This window comes from Charadrius vociferus, unplaced genomic scaffold, assembly GCF_000708025.1.
Source record: "Charadrius vociferus isolate BGI_N301 unplaced genomic scaffold, ASM70802v2 scaffold56, whole genome shotgun sequence".
In the NCBI taxonomy this organism is placed as follows: Eukaryota; Metazoa; Chordata; class Aves; order Charadriiformes; family Charadriidae; genus Charadrius; species Charadrius vociferus.
The window spans coordinates 2,293,955-2,310,024 of NW_009649057.1; the positions used below are offsets into that span (position 1 = coordinate 2,293,955).

Here is a 16,070-nt window from a genome sequence, read left to right on the forward strand (position 1 = left end):
GAGTTGAATAAAATCTAGGAGAGTGTCTGCCAGACTTAAAATTAAGGATACACTTAAGCTCTTTGCTGAAAGGAGGTCAGACGTTCGTCACTTTACAGGGTCGAGCTCTAAACTAACATAAGCTGTTTCATCTCTCCCTTGACACTTCAGTCTTTTACTAATTTATCAGCATCCGAAAGCAGTGTGTGAAGTTGCTGCAGAACAGAAGTGTTTCGGATACAAATAGCAATTGTTAGCCTCTTCCCTCTGGTAAATGGCAGCAGGCAGAAACCTCTCTCAACCTGCCAAGAACCAAATGTGGGACACAAGAAAGAATTATTGGTGCATGAAGCTTAAAGAGATAGGGGACTTACTTCTTTACTGCGAATAATGTGTTCAGTAATTTCTCTTTCCTGAGTCTGCATTTCTGATGGAAATAGTTTACAACAATGAGCAGGAGAAAACAGAAGGGATGGGTGCAAGATCAATTTGAGTCTAATAGAAGGGATAAATGAAAGGTGCAGAGGTTAGAAGAGAGGTAGAGAAATCCCAGGAGGCAGAGGAGTAGTGGAGTGTTTACAGCAAGCAACGGAGAGCCAGAGCTCCTGCCTTCTGCTTTCCCATTTCTAGCAGGGATCTGGGGCTCCGCAGCCTCCCTCGTATGAAACAGACCTTGCAATATAATTTTGTGCAATATCTATCATTCTGAGCTATCCCGCTGTATAAAAATTACCTTTTAAGTGGCTAAGTAGACACCCAGCTTTATTCCTTTCTTCTTATTTCAAGAAACAATGGGAGTAACAGCACTTGCCTGCCTTACTAGAGTGCTGAGAGCTTTAATTAATGTCTCTAATTCAATTTGAACTCCTTGGATAAAAGGCGCTGCCTTGTGACAGCAAAGGTATTGCCTAAAATAGAATATAATTAACACACAGATATCAATCACGATGAAATTAAGTGTACATTCAAATACAACTTGCACTTTACAGAAAGTACTTGCCTATTTTTCCTCCAAGAATCCTGAAGACTCATAAGACAAGGAACATTTAATGTTCCAGGCTGAATTCAGATTAGAATAAGGCCGTCTTAAACCACCTAACAAACTAAAAGGGCTGTAACAGAGATCTCCATTTGCACTGATGGATGCGCCTTCATGATGGGCAATGCTGGAAACTGACTGTAACATGTCTCAAAATCAGAACTTCTGACATTTTCTTCTCGCGGTACTTATTTACTGTGAACTCTAGCCTACGTCCTGGCTCACCCAGGAGACATCACCTCTCTGCCCCTTCTTCCCTCATCCCTTCAGCAAAAATCCCCAGAACATATCTTACATCAGTGGAGCCCCATAAAGACACCTAACAAATTAATTTCTGATTCCGACTTGTTAGGAGTTAGATTGAATGCACCTCACAATATTGCCTTAGACACAAAATAATCCCGCTTTAGTAAGCTTTATAGCTTCCATGGGGACCAGCCCCGTGGTGTGTATTAATCTTTAATGTGAAACAACATCTCTACAGCAGCTACAGGGGGGAAAAAGATACTACTAAAAAATTAAAGCTGATGGTGTGATAGTTGTCTAGACCCAATTGCGCCGTACCATCCTCCGTTGCCTCAGGCACCGTTCCCTGCTCTCGCGCCGATACAGCCAGCTTCCAGACTGGAGATGTGTCCATTGCTTCTAGTGATCTCCAGGCACGTTCTCCCCGTGTCCTAACCCTTGGTTAAGAGCCTTCACAACTCTAACCATCCTGACCCTAACTCTGGGCTAAAAGAAGGGAGGGAGGAGGAAGAGGTGCGTGGGGGGAATTAGCGAATATCTCCTCTCTTTTATACGCTGATATTTCCCCAATGTACGATGCTGGCGTGTGGGAGGACGCACTGGGATCTCTCTGAAACCTGTTTCATTTGGCTCTTCTCATATTTCAGTTCGCACTTGCACGGTGCTGGGGACTGGAGGTGAGCTGTCACTCCGCATCCCTACGCAGGAGCTCCCTTCCCCGCTTTGCAATAGAAATTCAATAGGAAGTGAAATGTTTAAAGGGAAACTGATCCAGGCTGGCTGATGAAGGCATTAGTTATGGATGAGTTTAATGAGCAGACAACCAAGTGAGTTTGAACAATGTGTACAGAACAAGTGATTGTTATCAGCGGCGAATCTGCATACCCGTGGAATGGCGAAAGCGCTGAGTTTGCAGCTGCGTACTGCGATGGGACAGCACTGCGGACCTGCGAGGAGCGGGAACGCAGAGGAGCAGCCAGGATGGAGCAGCAGGAGAAACGAACTCCTGAAGCGGAATTTGGAAGTGCTGGGGGTGGGATGTAGCTGGGAGCGTTTCCCTGTGTTCACCTTGGGTTCGTGACCACTGTGAGAGGGAGCAGAGAAGTACCATCGACCACTTGGAATATGCTCTGTTCCCCTCAGTGTGGGATTAGAACCTCCCCAAACCCCCGTTTTGTAAGGTAAAGTAGAACCAGTCCTTTCTGAGAGGCGAGGGACTAAAGCACCGAGAACTGCCCCGTTTATGGGTGACGTAGGAGTCAGCGGTGAAGGCTGATATTATATACATACCTCCAGAACAGGAACAACCTCCTCAGTCAGGAGCGACATGTACCGTCAGGTTTAATAACAGTAATATCCTATCAGCAATTGCAAAGAAGTTTATATGTGCTCAACAGAAAAAGCGAGCGTTCGCTGACTTTCCCATACTTAATTTGTTTCATTTCTTCATGCAATGCAACAGCTGACTGTCATTTTTAACCAGACTTACACAACTCCGTTTTGTCGAGTGCCGCCGAGCTGACTGCCGCTCCACGAACACATGCTGTGCACACGTGCAGACTCCCACACACTCCGGCGCGCACACGCACGCACGCACACACTCGGCACTTGTGCTCTCCATCGCACTCCCGGGTTCAGTCCACCCGCGCAGTAGCCGTGCACACTCGCTGCCGCGCCGTGCTCCCGGTGAGAGCCCCCGGCGCAGAGGAGACGGCCACGCTGAGCACCAGTGCTGGTGCCCTCTGGTCTGTACTGGGCTGCTCACAGCAGCCGAGGTCTCACGACCTCGTGCGTGGCACCTCTGGCGCACCTCGGTGTGGCCTCTCCTATACTCTTCGCAAAACCTTTTCTCTCTGGAAATTGCAAACTTTGAGAGCGCTCGTGGTGGACTCAGACTCAAAATCAGAAGGGTTTCTGGAGATGTACAAATAAGCCTGATGCTAAATCTCACTGTAGCGGAGCTCTGCATAGCCTAATTTCTCCTGCTTTAGAGTAGGTACAGTCTCTCTGCGCTATATTCTGCAGAAAGAGGTGGGTGTCACCTGTCCTGAGGACAACTTTTGGCCAGGTTAGTGCTCCCAGAGCGGATGGATGCAGCCTCAGGATGGCTCTGCCTGCCCAGGCATGCCCACCGTGTTGGCACATCTTCCACAAAACACAGCAAGGCAGGCAGATGGACGGGAGGTGGGCAGGAGGAGGAACGCGTCCTGCCTATGGAGAGGACCTTTTCAGAGCCGCATCAGCAACTCCCAGGGATGAGGAACACAACCCAACACGCTGGGCTGCTGTTGGAGCCGCGTTGCGGGTGGGAAGCAGAAGGGGAGGGGGGTCCAGGGCGGGCGCAGGGTGCCAGCTGAGCAAGCCGCTCACCTTCCACCAATGGAGCGCACGGCTTCGTTCGGAGAGGGGCACCGCGCCAGCAGCATGACTGCGGAGGCGGATGATCTAACGGCTGAAACGCTGGAAATGGGAGTCAGGAGACGAGGGCTCTCTTCCAGCTGTATCTGTGGCTTGCTGCGTAACCTTTGGCAAGGCATTTCACCCCTCTGTTTCCCTTCCCACTCATCATATGTCTCGTCTGTTTAGCCGTTAAACACATCGGGGAGAGGAGCTGGCTGGTGGCAGGGCTGTCCGCTGCCGTGATTTGACGGGGGTTGCAGCGGGACAGCCGCTCTCCCATCGCGCGAGCGGCAGCGTGCCCTGCACCAGGTGGTGTGAAGCATCCCCTTAAGCTCTCTAGTAAATCTCCTACCCTGAATATGCATGTTCAGCGCGTCGCCCTGCAGAGCCTTGATCTCGGGAAGAGCCTCGAGGTCCTACCGTAATGGAAACAGCAGCAGACCCTGTCCCCCTCCACCCGACACACACCTCCCAAACACCCAGGCAGGAACGCAGGTCGAGGGGATTTTTATCTTTCAAAGTTTGGCAGGATTTCATAGTCGTGTGTGTGTGTGTGTGTCCGCATGTGCTCGTCACTGAAGCCTGGGTAATTAGTTTGTTTTATTTCTTTTTTTGGCAACACTTTAAAGTAAGAGCTGAGTCTTTATAGATTGCTCAGGTTGCATGGAGTATGGATTACAGATCATCAGAGAGACATGAAAGCAGAAGACACGTTTCTCTGGCACAGCATTAAAGGGACAATAAAGGGGTAATTGTAGCCCAGGGTGCGGCCGCCGTCTGCGCCCAGCCTTCACTCGCCTTTGCGGCACTGCGCAGAACTTCACGAGGGAGATGATGGAGGAGCTGGGGTGAGCATGTCTCAGGTCAGGACCCGGTTATTTCAAAGGTGGTATTTGCTGAGGTGGTTAAAGGCACCACTTAGGTACATGAATAAAACACTGCCAAATACTCTAAGCTGTAACACAGGCAGACTGAAGTCTTTTAAAACTTGATTTTTCATGTCTATTTTCACCCCGAGAGACAGTTGTCAAAGGATCAAAGCAATTCCCATTTTTAAACTCTCTCTTTCTCTCCCTCCTCCCTCTCCTCCCCTCCATTTCTCTCTCTCTCTCTCTCCCCTTCCTCCGCTTCCCTCTCTTTTCCAACAGGACTCCACAGAATGGAGCAAGAATGAGAGGAAAAAGGCAGACAGAAAAGCATGAACTGGAGGCTTGTTGAGTTCCTCTACCTCCTGTTTATATGGGACCATATACTAGTACAGCCCTCCCACCAGGACCCAGCTGCTACCAACCAACATGTCTCCAAGGAATTTGATTGGCTTATTTCAGACAGGGGGCCTTTCCACCACTCACGGAGCTACTTATCCTTTGTGGAAAGACATCGTCAAGGATTTACAACCAGATATAAAATATACAGGTATGTTGGTTTCCTACAGCACCCGTAGCTTGGCTAAGTCGTTAGGTGGTGGGAACTCAGCCAGTTCCCGTGGGCTCAAGGCTCGTAGTCAATGGGAGACGCATCATTGTCCCTGTTCCACCTGGAAACGCTTCTTTGGTTCTTCATGGTCCTCAGCTGGCAACGCAAATTGTTTCAAAGACTCATGTAATGCTCTGATAGTGAGATGAAGGCACTGCGGTACCATGGTAATGTGCACAACAGAGATCGAGATACAAAGGGACCAAGGCTGTGGGTGTACTTCATTTGTGGTGACAGAGAAGTTCACAGGCAGGTTCACGTGCGTGTTTTTCAAATCGGTGTACCTATGGGCAGACCAAGCCTCTGTACTGGACTCATACATGTGAACTGCCAATAGCTTAAGGTTCGTGTGGGCAAGAACAGACACAAAGATGTCAAGACACACATCCGTGTGTCAGTTGTCACACTGCTGCGCATGAGCCTTGGCTGTGTGCTGCCTACCACAGACCTTTGCAGATTATCTCCATGTATGAGTCGGGCTTGCCCCCAGAACTGTGATCTTGGTTTAAAAGTCTTCCAATGAAAAAACTACAGAGAATAGGCAGAATTTGGATTTTCCTTTGCCTTCTAGGTTTTGAATCTTTTCTTGTTGCTTGTTTCAAGCTCTTCTTGCTAGCTGTGATATCCAGAAACACACTTTTCTTTTTTTCATTTTAGCATGAAAAGCTTGGGGTGCTCATGTGAGCCTCCTGTTAAAGCAGCAAGCGCTTTGGAGTGAAGGGGAATAAGGCAGCAAGTGTCATGAGATTTGCGCTAAAACCCAAAGAGACTGGAGAACTCTCTAGACATGTGCGCATCTGCGTAATTATATAGTCCTGTTGTGTTTTAGAAAGGCACTTGCAAACACAACCATGCGTCCTGGCAGGTAGGAAAGTGCTAGTGAATAGCCTACCGCCAGCGTGCACGCAGGTACACACACGCACACGATGACTCGGGGACGGGACGGGACGGGGGCAGCGGGGACACCACCTGTGTGCAGGCAGTGTTCTCCCACGGGCAGAGAGCCAGAAGCACTTGCAGAGTCATAGCGACGTGCGAGGCGTCATCTCTGTGTGGGGAAGAAAAATGAGTTGTGCCTGACCCGGGGAGTGCGGGATCCCCTCCCCTCGCATCAGCCCGCAGAGCGAGGGCAGGTTCGCATGGGTTGAAGACGTTGTCCTGGCTTGTCCTCTTCGTTCAAAACAGCTCAGGGGGAAGACAGCCCCAAAACCTAGAAATTATGCTGCTACGCTTCCACTAAGGATGTCTCGCTGCCTTTGCTTGCACAGAGGAGCAGAGAAAACATGCCTTTTCCACAAAGACTTCTTTTCCTGGTTGTGGGTATCTCCAGCTCTGCTCCTGCCCTGCCTGACACTCCGATCGGGACTGCGGATCCCTGCCCCACGCAATGCCCCCGGCAGTGGCTCTGCCCTTTGCTAAAGAGCCATTCAGCTCTGAATGCCACCGCAGCAGTGTGCAGGGGCTGGAGCGGGAGAGAAACGCGTGCAATGTATGTGTTCAGACACATCTAAGAACTGTCACTGTAGGTCAGGCCAGAGATCCATCACGCCTGGGATCCTGTCTCTAAGAATCATGGAGAACCGGGTCTGGAAGGACCTTGAGAGGTCATTTAATCCATACCTCTTCCCCAAGGCAGGCTCAGACATACCTGTGTCGCATCTGACAGAGGTTTGTGGGCAACCTCTCCTGGAAGGGTTCCCGTGATGGAGAATTCACGCCCAGAGCAGGCAGCCTGCGCCACGGCTTTGCTCTCCCCACTTTTATAAAGGAGCTAAAATCTTGTTTGTATGTGAAGCCGGCGATTTCCAGTTTTATCTGCTATGGGGTGAGGAACAAATTCCCCATTGGTTTGTAGGAGACTGGTAAGAATTTGAAGACTTACCTCGGTTCAGGATGAACTTTATATATGGGAAGCAGAAAGGGATCTGGTTTTCTCCATTTCTGCTAGATATTGCCAAAGCAGTTATGAAAGACATTTGTAGCATGGGGAGGACACAATGTCCTCCGTCTTCCAACATGGGAAAAAATGGGCAGCGGCATTCCGCACACATGGGAGGTGTCTGAGAAGGGTCTGGCAGATGGGCACAGTGCTGGAGAAGTCATTATTCACAAAAGAAACTGGAGAGGAGACGAAGTGCAGTGGAAGCAGTTAGGGAGAGAGTTTAGGGAGACACGGGAAGACTGCAAGGGCGCTTAGGGATGCAACTCATGGGCAAATACCGTGCACGAAGCTGAAGGAGGGAGCTGAGGGCTTGGGGGAATCCAGCCGTGTGTCCCCCCGCTTGAGCTGCTGGGAGCTGAGCGCGTTGGAAACACACTCTCTGGGATTAACTTTGGCTCCAACTGCGGTCAGCCGAGGAGGAGAAGGGGACACCTCATGTCCTTCAGCAGAGCAGATGGAGCCATTAGGTCGGAGGCTGGCTAGATGGTGGAAGGTTGTTTGCTTTTAATGTCTGGCCCTGTTGGCAGAACCGGACACTTAAAAATTGGGCCCGTGCATTTTTTAAGGAGTGTCAAAATCAGTCTAGCTATGGTGAATTAGTGGAGCCACAGCCAATTCCAGCAGTTAAGAGCTGGACTCTGAGCACACACATCCTCCAGAACATATCATTTTACTGAAACCCACAGGGGTAAAATCTCATTTTGTGGGCTCCTTAAATTGACTTGGAGAATCTGTGAAGCTGTTGGGATTTTGTCAACTGTTTAATTCCAACATAGAAGCCTCTTTCCTCCCAAATGATGTCTCTCAATTGCTCTTTGCACTAGACTAGCCCAAGGGAGGCACATATTCTACATTAAGGATATTGCTCCTTTCCTTAGAAAAGCAGCTGATTTGGAGCCTGGGAATTTTCTGTGTAGTCTTCTCTTTCAACGTTCCTTTTCTCTCTCTTTTTTCGGTGGGCTGCTTTGTTCTTTGGCCCTGGGTCAGACAGTTCCTTGGGGCACTTGTGATTTTGTTGAGTGAGGTTTGACCCGACCACTGCTCTTCTCCTAAGGCCGATAGCAGCAGACCTCAAACCAGCCACAGCGACCAAGGGTTTGGAGTGGACGTGAAATCAGGGGAGAGGACCTCACCCGTCCCTAATTAAAACACTGTCGCCTGTTTAGTGGTGATTTCCCCAGTGTCTTGCTGCGCGGGAGCACGGACACAGCGCATTAGGACCGTGTCATTTATATCGAAAACCCACCGAGATAAAACCGCTGTCAATGCTACGCGGCAGCGTAAGGCAAAACGCAGCATTTTCGCCTGTTTACAGGTGATGTTAAAAGGGAAGCAACGCCAAACTCAAACATGTGAGACTCCTCCTTCCATCACAGCTGAAGTCCGGAGGTCTGTCAGCAGCGAGCAAAGAGCCTGTTCTAGTGAGCAAAGCTATTTTGTGCACTGCATAAGCAGAATCGCTGTAGAACAGCATAGTTGCCCGTATCTCTTCGTAGGATGCCTGAATCCCGGTCTGCCAGCCTAGCACGGAAAGGCAGTTGGCTGTGACAGTCTCCAAAGGCTCATTCCCTCCTTCTGTGTATTGTGTTTCAGCAGATTTTAGGCCTCTCTCTTGCAAAACTTGAACCGCTGATTTTCCTGGTACCCTCCGTCAAGGTTTGCGCCTTGCATGCGGTATTAGTGGGAAGGCAAAGCAAAGGGGGGGGATGTTTTATATTAAATCGCGGACAGTAGGGGTAGATACAATTGCATTAAGGAAGCACATTAATCAGCATCGATCCATACTAATAAGGCTGGTTTAGGGGGGCCGCTGGCAGGAAAACGCTGCTTTGATCATTATCTGTGCACTCTGATGCTAATGCGGATAGGATGGCAGATGCTGAGAGTGGTTTGTGGGATGTCTGAATATTCATCACCACTATCCTTGTTGTTGTTCCCAGTCACGGGAGCCTTTTGGGTGCCGGGTACTGCACGGAGGCCGGGAAACAGATGAAGCTCAGCTTGGCTTTGGGACCGGGGTGCTGCTCAGACCAGAAAACCTTCCTGTTACCACGAGACAGTAGTTAACAGCTTCAGTCCACTTCTTTGAAGTCTATTGTTGTGTTGTCCTTTTTTCTTCTCCCAGGAACTGATTATTTAGCTATGAGGCAAAGCAAAAGCAACAGTAGACTGAGCACTTGAATGCGCTATGCAAATAGCCAGGCGGAAGCCCTGAAACAGAGGCATTTCGTTAATGATGCTGCTCAGTTTAAGCAAGTTCTAGAAAAATCAATCTTTTCTAGAAAGGAAAAAAAAAAAAAAAAAGGAGGCTGTGTTGTGCAATGCCAGAGGTGAGACACAGGAGGCAAAGAGGGAAGCGGTGGGATGGTCTCGTCCAGCCGGGCAGACAGGCCGCCACCGCCAGTCTTCCCACAGCAAAGCGGGGACAGGACACAGCGCCTCGGGGAGAGGGACACTCGCAGTTAGACCGGCAGAGAGGCGGGCAGTATCTATATTTTTGCCCCAGGCTCACGGCGTGGCCGTGGGTAAGCTCGCTTCTCCGTGCCTCGGTTGCCTTCCCACAGCCCTGAGAAGGGGAGATGGCAGCATCTGCCTGCTCTGCGTTGCTGGGCAGACTTAATTAAATGCTGCAAGAGGTTTGGACGTAAGGGACGGCAGCAATATACAGTGGATGATCGCAGAGGGCTGCAAGGGGAATGCGCATATACAAGAAGAAATGTGGATTTTCCACGTGTGGGAGTTTAATTCCATTTTCTGAAATGACAGTCGAGACGGGGAAATCTCGCTCTCTGTGTAAGAGAGCGGGGAAGCCCTGGGGTATAAAAGAGAGATCTGCTCGCCTTGCAACTTCTCCTGCAGTGGGACCATTTAGAGGCTGCCTAATTTCATGAAACCTGCAAATACAGAATACTTCTGAGACCTTTGCCAAGTCTGGTTAAAATGCACCAACAGATTCAAAACTTAGTGGGGGATGTGAGAGCAAAGCAGCCGGTCCTGCCCCATCCCTCCGCCTGCAGCGACAGGACAAAACGTCTTGCTTACGTACGCTCCTTACGGTAATGTCCCTGGATATATAAAAAGGAAACCCAGCTCCTGAGACAGGAAGGGTTGTGAGTAACTGGCTGCACAAGGTAGCTGTGAATCGGTTGGGATGGTGCCCGGGGGAAAAAAGCGCTTTTTTTTTTTTTTCTTCCTCAAAAAATTGTTTCATCGGGAGGGTGGTGCATGTCTGGGAGAGGTCAATGGAGAGGTGAGGGGTTTCTCCATCCTTGGTGGGTCTCAAGGCTTGGCTGGACAAAGCCGCTGATGATGATCAGATGCTCCAAGGGCTGGAGCCCCTCTGCTGGGAGGAGAGGCTGAGAGAGTTGGGGAGGTTCAGCCTGGAGAAGAGAAGGCTCCAGGGAGACCTTAGAGCCCCTTCCAGTGCCTAAAGGGGCTCCAGGAGAGCTGGGGAGGGACTTTTTACAAGGCCATGTAGTGATAGGATGAGGGGGAATGGCTTCAATCTGGAAGAGGAGAGATTTGGATGAGATGTTAGGAAGAAATTATTGATTGTGAGGGTGGTGAGCCCCTGGGGCAGGTTGCCCCGAGAAGCTGTGGCTGCCCCATCCCTGGAGGTGTTCAAGGCCAGGTTGGACGGGGCTTGGAGCAACCTGAGCTGGTGGGAGGTGTCCCTGCCCGGGGCAGGGGGTGGGACTGGGTGATCTTTAAGGTCCTTTCCAACCTAATCCATTCTGTGATTCCATGATATGCTCAGGAGCTGGCGATAGTCCTCCTTCAAGTGGGAGGTTGGATTAGGGACCCCCGGGGTCCCGTCTAACTAACATTTCTGTGATTTCCCTGTTTCTTCTATTCAGAGTGGACACTAAACTGGGTGCTCATAAAGGGATTTGCACTGCTGAATGCATTCGGCCACACTGCAGATTTTTATTTAGTCCTAGAAAACCCACAAATCTGAGCAGCTATGTGCTCTCTAAATGTGTCACTCCCTCACAAGGATGAAGAGAATTATCATGAAGCGAGGATCTTTGCTGCGCACGTAGCATGGGCTACAATTGACTTAGAAGTGTATATGCTGTTCTGCTGCTTAGATTTTCCCTTAAAGGAAAAAAAAAAGTAAAAAAAGGAGAAAAAAATTTGTTCTCACAGAACTTTCGAAGTTTTATGGCCCCACAAATTAAAAGCAATGAGCCAGATTCTCTGTGACATAAATATGTGAAGCTGTTGGCTTCAAGGAAAATTCACCAATTTATTTGGCTGGAGAACCTGTTCTGGCAGTGCCCACTGCCCCGGGACCTGCATACGCAGCGCCAGGGCTTATGAGCTGGCTGGCTGGGGGCATGGCGAGCTGTTATTGTTTCTAAGCAAAAGCAGAAGGCAAGTCCTGCATTCAGGCACTGGACTTGGACAATCTGGCTAGTGAACGGGAAGTTTCTGTGCCTGTTTTTTAGCAGCTTCTATTACAGAAGTTTTGCCTTCCCTGACCAGACCTTCCAGGCAGGTTTCATGCAAACCTGTGATTTCCACAACTGAGGAACTGATCTGGCAGAAAACTAATCTGTCAAGAAAAAAGAAAAGGAAAAAAAAAAAAAAAGAAAAAAAAAGTTAATTAGCTACTAGATCACTTTTTCAGTCTCATTCATTGTGCGGTCAAGTGATAGTAAGGGGACAGGACAGCGTGGATGGAGGCAGGAGGGGCACTAAGGGGACTGGTGAGACTGCTGTTTTCAGCAGCAATGTGGGTTGAAGTTGTGGTTGTGAAAATGCATGCTGAGTTTTGGCAGAGACAAGGTCTCTTACAGCGGCTTCCACCATTTTTTCAGTCCCTTATTCTTCTCCCATCTCTCCACTCCTCATTGACTCCTTTTGCTGTCTCTCTGTTGCATTGAATTTAATCTGCTGGTCACTAGAGCTGTACAAATAATTGATTTTGTGGTTCACTGGTTGTACGGAACAAAAATAACATTAAAAATGGGTTGATCTGAAATGGATGTTTGTTCAACTTTTCAGTAAAAAGAAAAAATCAAAACATTTCATTTTAGGCTCAATGAAAGGCTTAAGCTTTGCTGTTTGTTTTCATTTTATTAATCCAGTGAAGAACTTTTTTTTTTCAATTTTTAAGGTGTAAAAGTTTATCTCAAAGCACAAAGTCAACCAATGCCACTTAAAAAATGTCAAAAGGGAAACATTTTTATTTTGAGTGTATTTTGTTTAGCTCTTTGCTCTTCAACTTGCTCATTCAATTTAAGTTGAATTTGCAAGTGGGTTTTATGTCCTTGAAATAGGGAAGGAGGAAAAAAAGACTGACTGTCCTTATTGTTCACTCTGAGACTTTGAAATCTTAAAATTCCCCAGGGTTCAGCTTTGACTTTCCTTGGGTTCAGCTTTTAGCATCTTAGGATTAAAAATATATATAGATAATAATTTCCCCAGCACCGCTGGGCAGGGGAGGCGCAGGCAGGACGAGCAGTAGGATTGCGGCTTTGCTGTGGGAAGGCTCACGCTTGCTCAAAAGGAATCTGGATGCTGAGATCTGAGTGCTACTGACTGAGACCAACTGTACAACACGGGTGCAGTCAGTTCCTCGCTCACACCCCCACATCCCGGCGAGTTTTCAGTCCTGTTCCAGTTGTTTGGGTGCCTGAAGCATCCAAAAAAGCACCGTGAAGGTTCTTCTCAAACGGCATTAAGGTGATGCTATGCGCCCGTACAAATTGATAGGCACTGTTAGGCTTTTTAATCTTTGCTTGGGCTTTTTTAGTCATGCTGAAGTTCTGCTGACAAGGTTTTCCTATTCGGTTTTTATGCTATCTGTTTAAAGGGGACATCAACTTTTATGTTTTCCAGTCAGAGGCAGAGCTTTTTTTTAGGAGAGGCAACGCAGCAATTGAAGGACAGAGGGAGCTGAGATGAAAGGAGGCTCTTGCCTCCGTGCGGAATGCGCAATGGAAATCCGTACAGCATTGCACGGCAAAAAATACGAAATCTCCATAGTTTACATTATGCATGTAAACGAGTGATGTACATTGGTTTGTAATCAGTAAATGCCTTGTAAATAAATGTGTGTAAACCAAAAATTTAAATCTATTTCCATAGTGCATGTAAACAATGAAGCCTTCCAGTGTTCTCTTCAATGTAAATGTTAATCTAAAAATGACATTACTACAAGTTTATGCAACTTTACAAGAGAGCCGCGATTTACATTCCTGTCTCACCAGCTCTAACACGGCCGCTTGGCAAACGGGAGCCACTCAGTGACGGGCGTAAACCAGCCGATTCCATCACGGAGCCTCTCCTTTAGCCACAACCTTCATTCTTCATGCAGTTCAGGGACCGGTGGTGTTACATTCCCCGCATAATGCGTCTCCCTGCCTATGGGAAGCTTTTAATATATCTGCATAAGCAGAAGAAAGGCAGGAGCGGGGGGTGGCAGGGGATGGCTCGGGCTGAGCCGTGCCGCGCTTGGTCCCGGGAGCCTTGGGCTGAGCAGACACGGAGCTTGGTCCTCGTTGGGGCTGGAGGAGCAGCAGCTCTGGCTGCCGCGGGATGCAGGTGACGAGGGCTCGCGAGCATCCCGGGCGGCTGCAGGACTCGGCAGAAGGACACACCTCTCCTTCTCTTTGGTATTCTTGAGAAGAGAGGGCAAATGGAAGGATAAACGGCACCAGCCTTTGATGTGCTCAGCGCTGCTCAGATACGGGAACAGAACCTCTGGCCAAGCTTTGGGGAAGGGCAGAGCCGCAGCTCAGCGTGGCAGCGCGCGCCCAGGCCGTGGGGGATGGCGCAGAAGCACCGCGGTGGATAAGTTGATGTTCGGATAGGGCGCTTGTGGTTAAGGCAGAGCGGGTCCGCGGGAGAAGAGCGCGCGCGGGAGCCACGTGCCTGGCCAGGCGCAGCGCGTCGCCCGCGGGTCGCTCTGCCTGCTGACCCCCGTGAGCTCTCGGCCGGATCGGCCGCGCGTTAGCGCAGTTCTGCAGGATGGCATGCTCAAGCACGACAGTTCCCTGCCTGAATCCAGAATGAAAGATTTTAACCGTGCTCCAGACAAAACCCCAGAAGCAGCGCAGACAAATATTTTTAGTCTCTGAACTTTTCCAAAGAGCTCTGCATCATCCTGCCGGGCTAGGAGGGAGCGCTCCACGCGGTCCCCTCTGAGACCTGCCTTGCTGGGGGGATCTTTTCTCCTCTGCGTGAAGGATGGAGGGCTCTGCCCAGCAGGTCTGCCAGGGCTGCTCCCCAGCACGCTGCGGCAGCAATGACTCTGCACGTTCCTCTCAGCTTTCTTCAGACCAGCAGACTATGGTCCAGTGGCTTGGGAGCATATTTTAAAGGCTAACAAGCCAAGGAGAAGCCTTCACTCTTTTTTTTTTTTTTGGTGAGCAGATTATTAATTCTGCTTTTAAGTCAGGCAGATGCTTATTTCAGCAGAGAAGCTGTTACATTAAAAAAAAAAAGTTAGATGCATGGAATAATTTTGTTCTGGCACCAGTAGCACTGGGAGATGGCATGACTGTACCTATTATAGGGTTTTTTCTATTTCTGGATCCTTCTAATGTTTCCCTTGGGTTCCAGAAAGTATTTTTTTTTTCCTTTCTTTTTTGCTGATTGCCACCCACCAGCCTCTGTAAATGGAACAAGACACGTCCCACTGGGGCAGTCGGAGACATCCAGACTGGTTTCCCGTGTTAAACTGCTAAGTGCAGGTACAGAACCCCAAGACACATCTAAAAAGAAACCCAGGAATCAGTTTTGCCTGCAGCGGGGATGGAGAAGAGTTTGGGTCAGCGCTTTGTGCCAGGATCTCCTCTCCAGGCAGTGTGAAATCAAATATGCTCGTGCGGAGCCGGCGGTTCCTCTGTGCTGCGGCACACGTGTGCCCGGGGAAGGAGCTGACGCAGCACAGCAGCAGCTTGGGGCAGCCTCGGCGTCTCCTCCAGAGAGCCGCGGGCAGGAGGTGCCGGGGGCTCCTGGGGAATGGGGTGAAGGCAGCATTTGGGCAGTGCCCTGCTGCCAGGTCTGTGCGCTAGGGATGCTGTTCATAGAGGCATAGAATTGTTTTGGTTGGAAGAGACCTTTAAGATCGTCAAGTCCAACCGTTAACCCGGCACTGCCAAGTTACCACTAAACCATGTCCCTTGGCACCACGTCTGCCCGTCTTTTAAATACCTCCGGGGATGGTGACTCCACCAGTTCTCCAGGCAGCCTGTGCCAGTGCTTGACCACTCTAAAGAAATTTTTTTGACCACTAAAGAAATTTTTCCTAATATCCAATCTAAACCTCCCCTGGCACAACTTGAGGCCGTTTCCTCTTGCCCTATAGCTTGTTACTTGGGAGAAGAGACAGACCCCCACCTCTCTACACCCTCCTTGCAGGCAGCTGAAGAGAGTTGTAGAGTTGTAGAGAGTTCAGAGAGTTGCAGAGATAAGGTCTCCCCTCAGCATCCTTTTCTCCAGGCTAAACACCCGCGGTTCCCTCAGCCGCTTCTTTATAAGAGTTCTCCAGACCCCTCACCAGCTTGGTTGTCCATCTCTGGTGACCAAGCCTGGAAGCTCTGTGTGATCAGACCTGAGTTCACACCTGCAGTGCTTCGCAGCCTTCTGCCACTGACCCAGTGGCCACCAGGTATTTACAGGAAGCTGCAATGAGATTCCCTTCATTTTCGCTGGTTAAATACATCCCACCTGGTGGGAAATGCCGAGAGGGAGGGGAGGAGAGGGGTAGGGACAGGAGCTGCAGGTCGCAGCGATACTCGCATCTGCTGAGCTGCCTGGGCTGATGGCACTCCGCGGGGGCCACCTCCTCCTTCTCTTCCTCCCTGACGGACTCCTCACAGCTGCTCTGCTCTCCAACCACTCTGTTTGAACGGGACGGAGATCCTCCCCATCACCCCAGTGCCATGCTCCACAGCGTGGGAAAGCCGCTCGCCCACTCCAGCGCCGTGACCAAGGAAAGACGTGACCAAGGCAAGCCATGACCAAGGCAAGCCG

At 49.7% G+C, this 16,070-nt stretch overlaps 1 protein-coding gene across 1 annotated transcript in view; it reads left to right on the forward strand.

Annotated features, from left to right (window-relative positions):
* The window catches only part of BRINP1 (bone morphogenetic protein/retinoic acid inducible neural-specific 1), an 89,057-nt gene that overhangs the window by 22,589 nt on the left and 50,398 nt on the right, over nt 1-16,070 (forward strand). The window contains exon 2 of the mRNA XM_009888043.1: nt 4,813-5,080. Within this exon, the coding sequence (XP_009886345.1) occupies nt 4,863-5,080 (218 nt within the window). The 5' untranslated portion in view covers nt 4,813-4,862. The remainder of the gene's footprint in view (nt 1-4,812; nt 5,081-16,070) is intronic.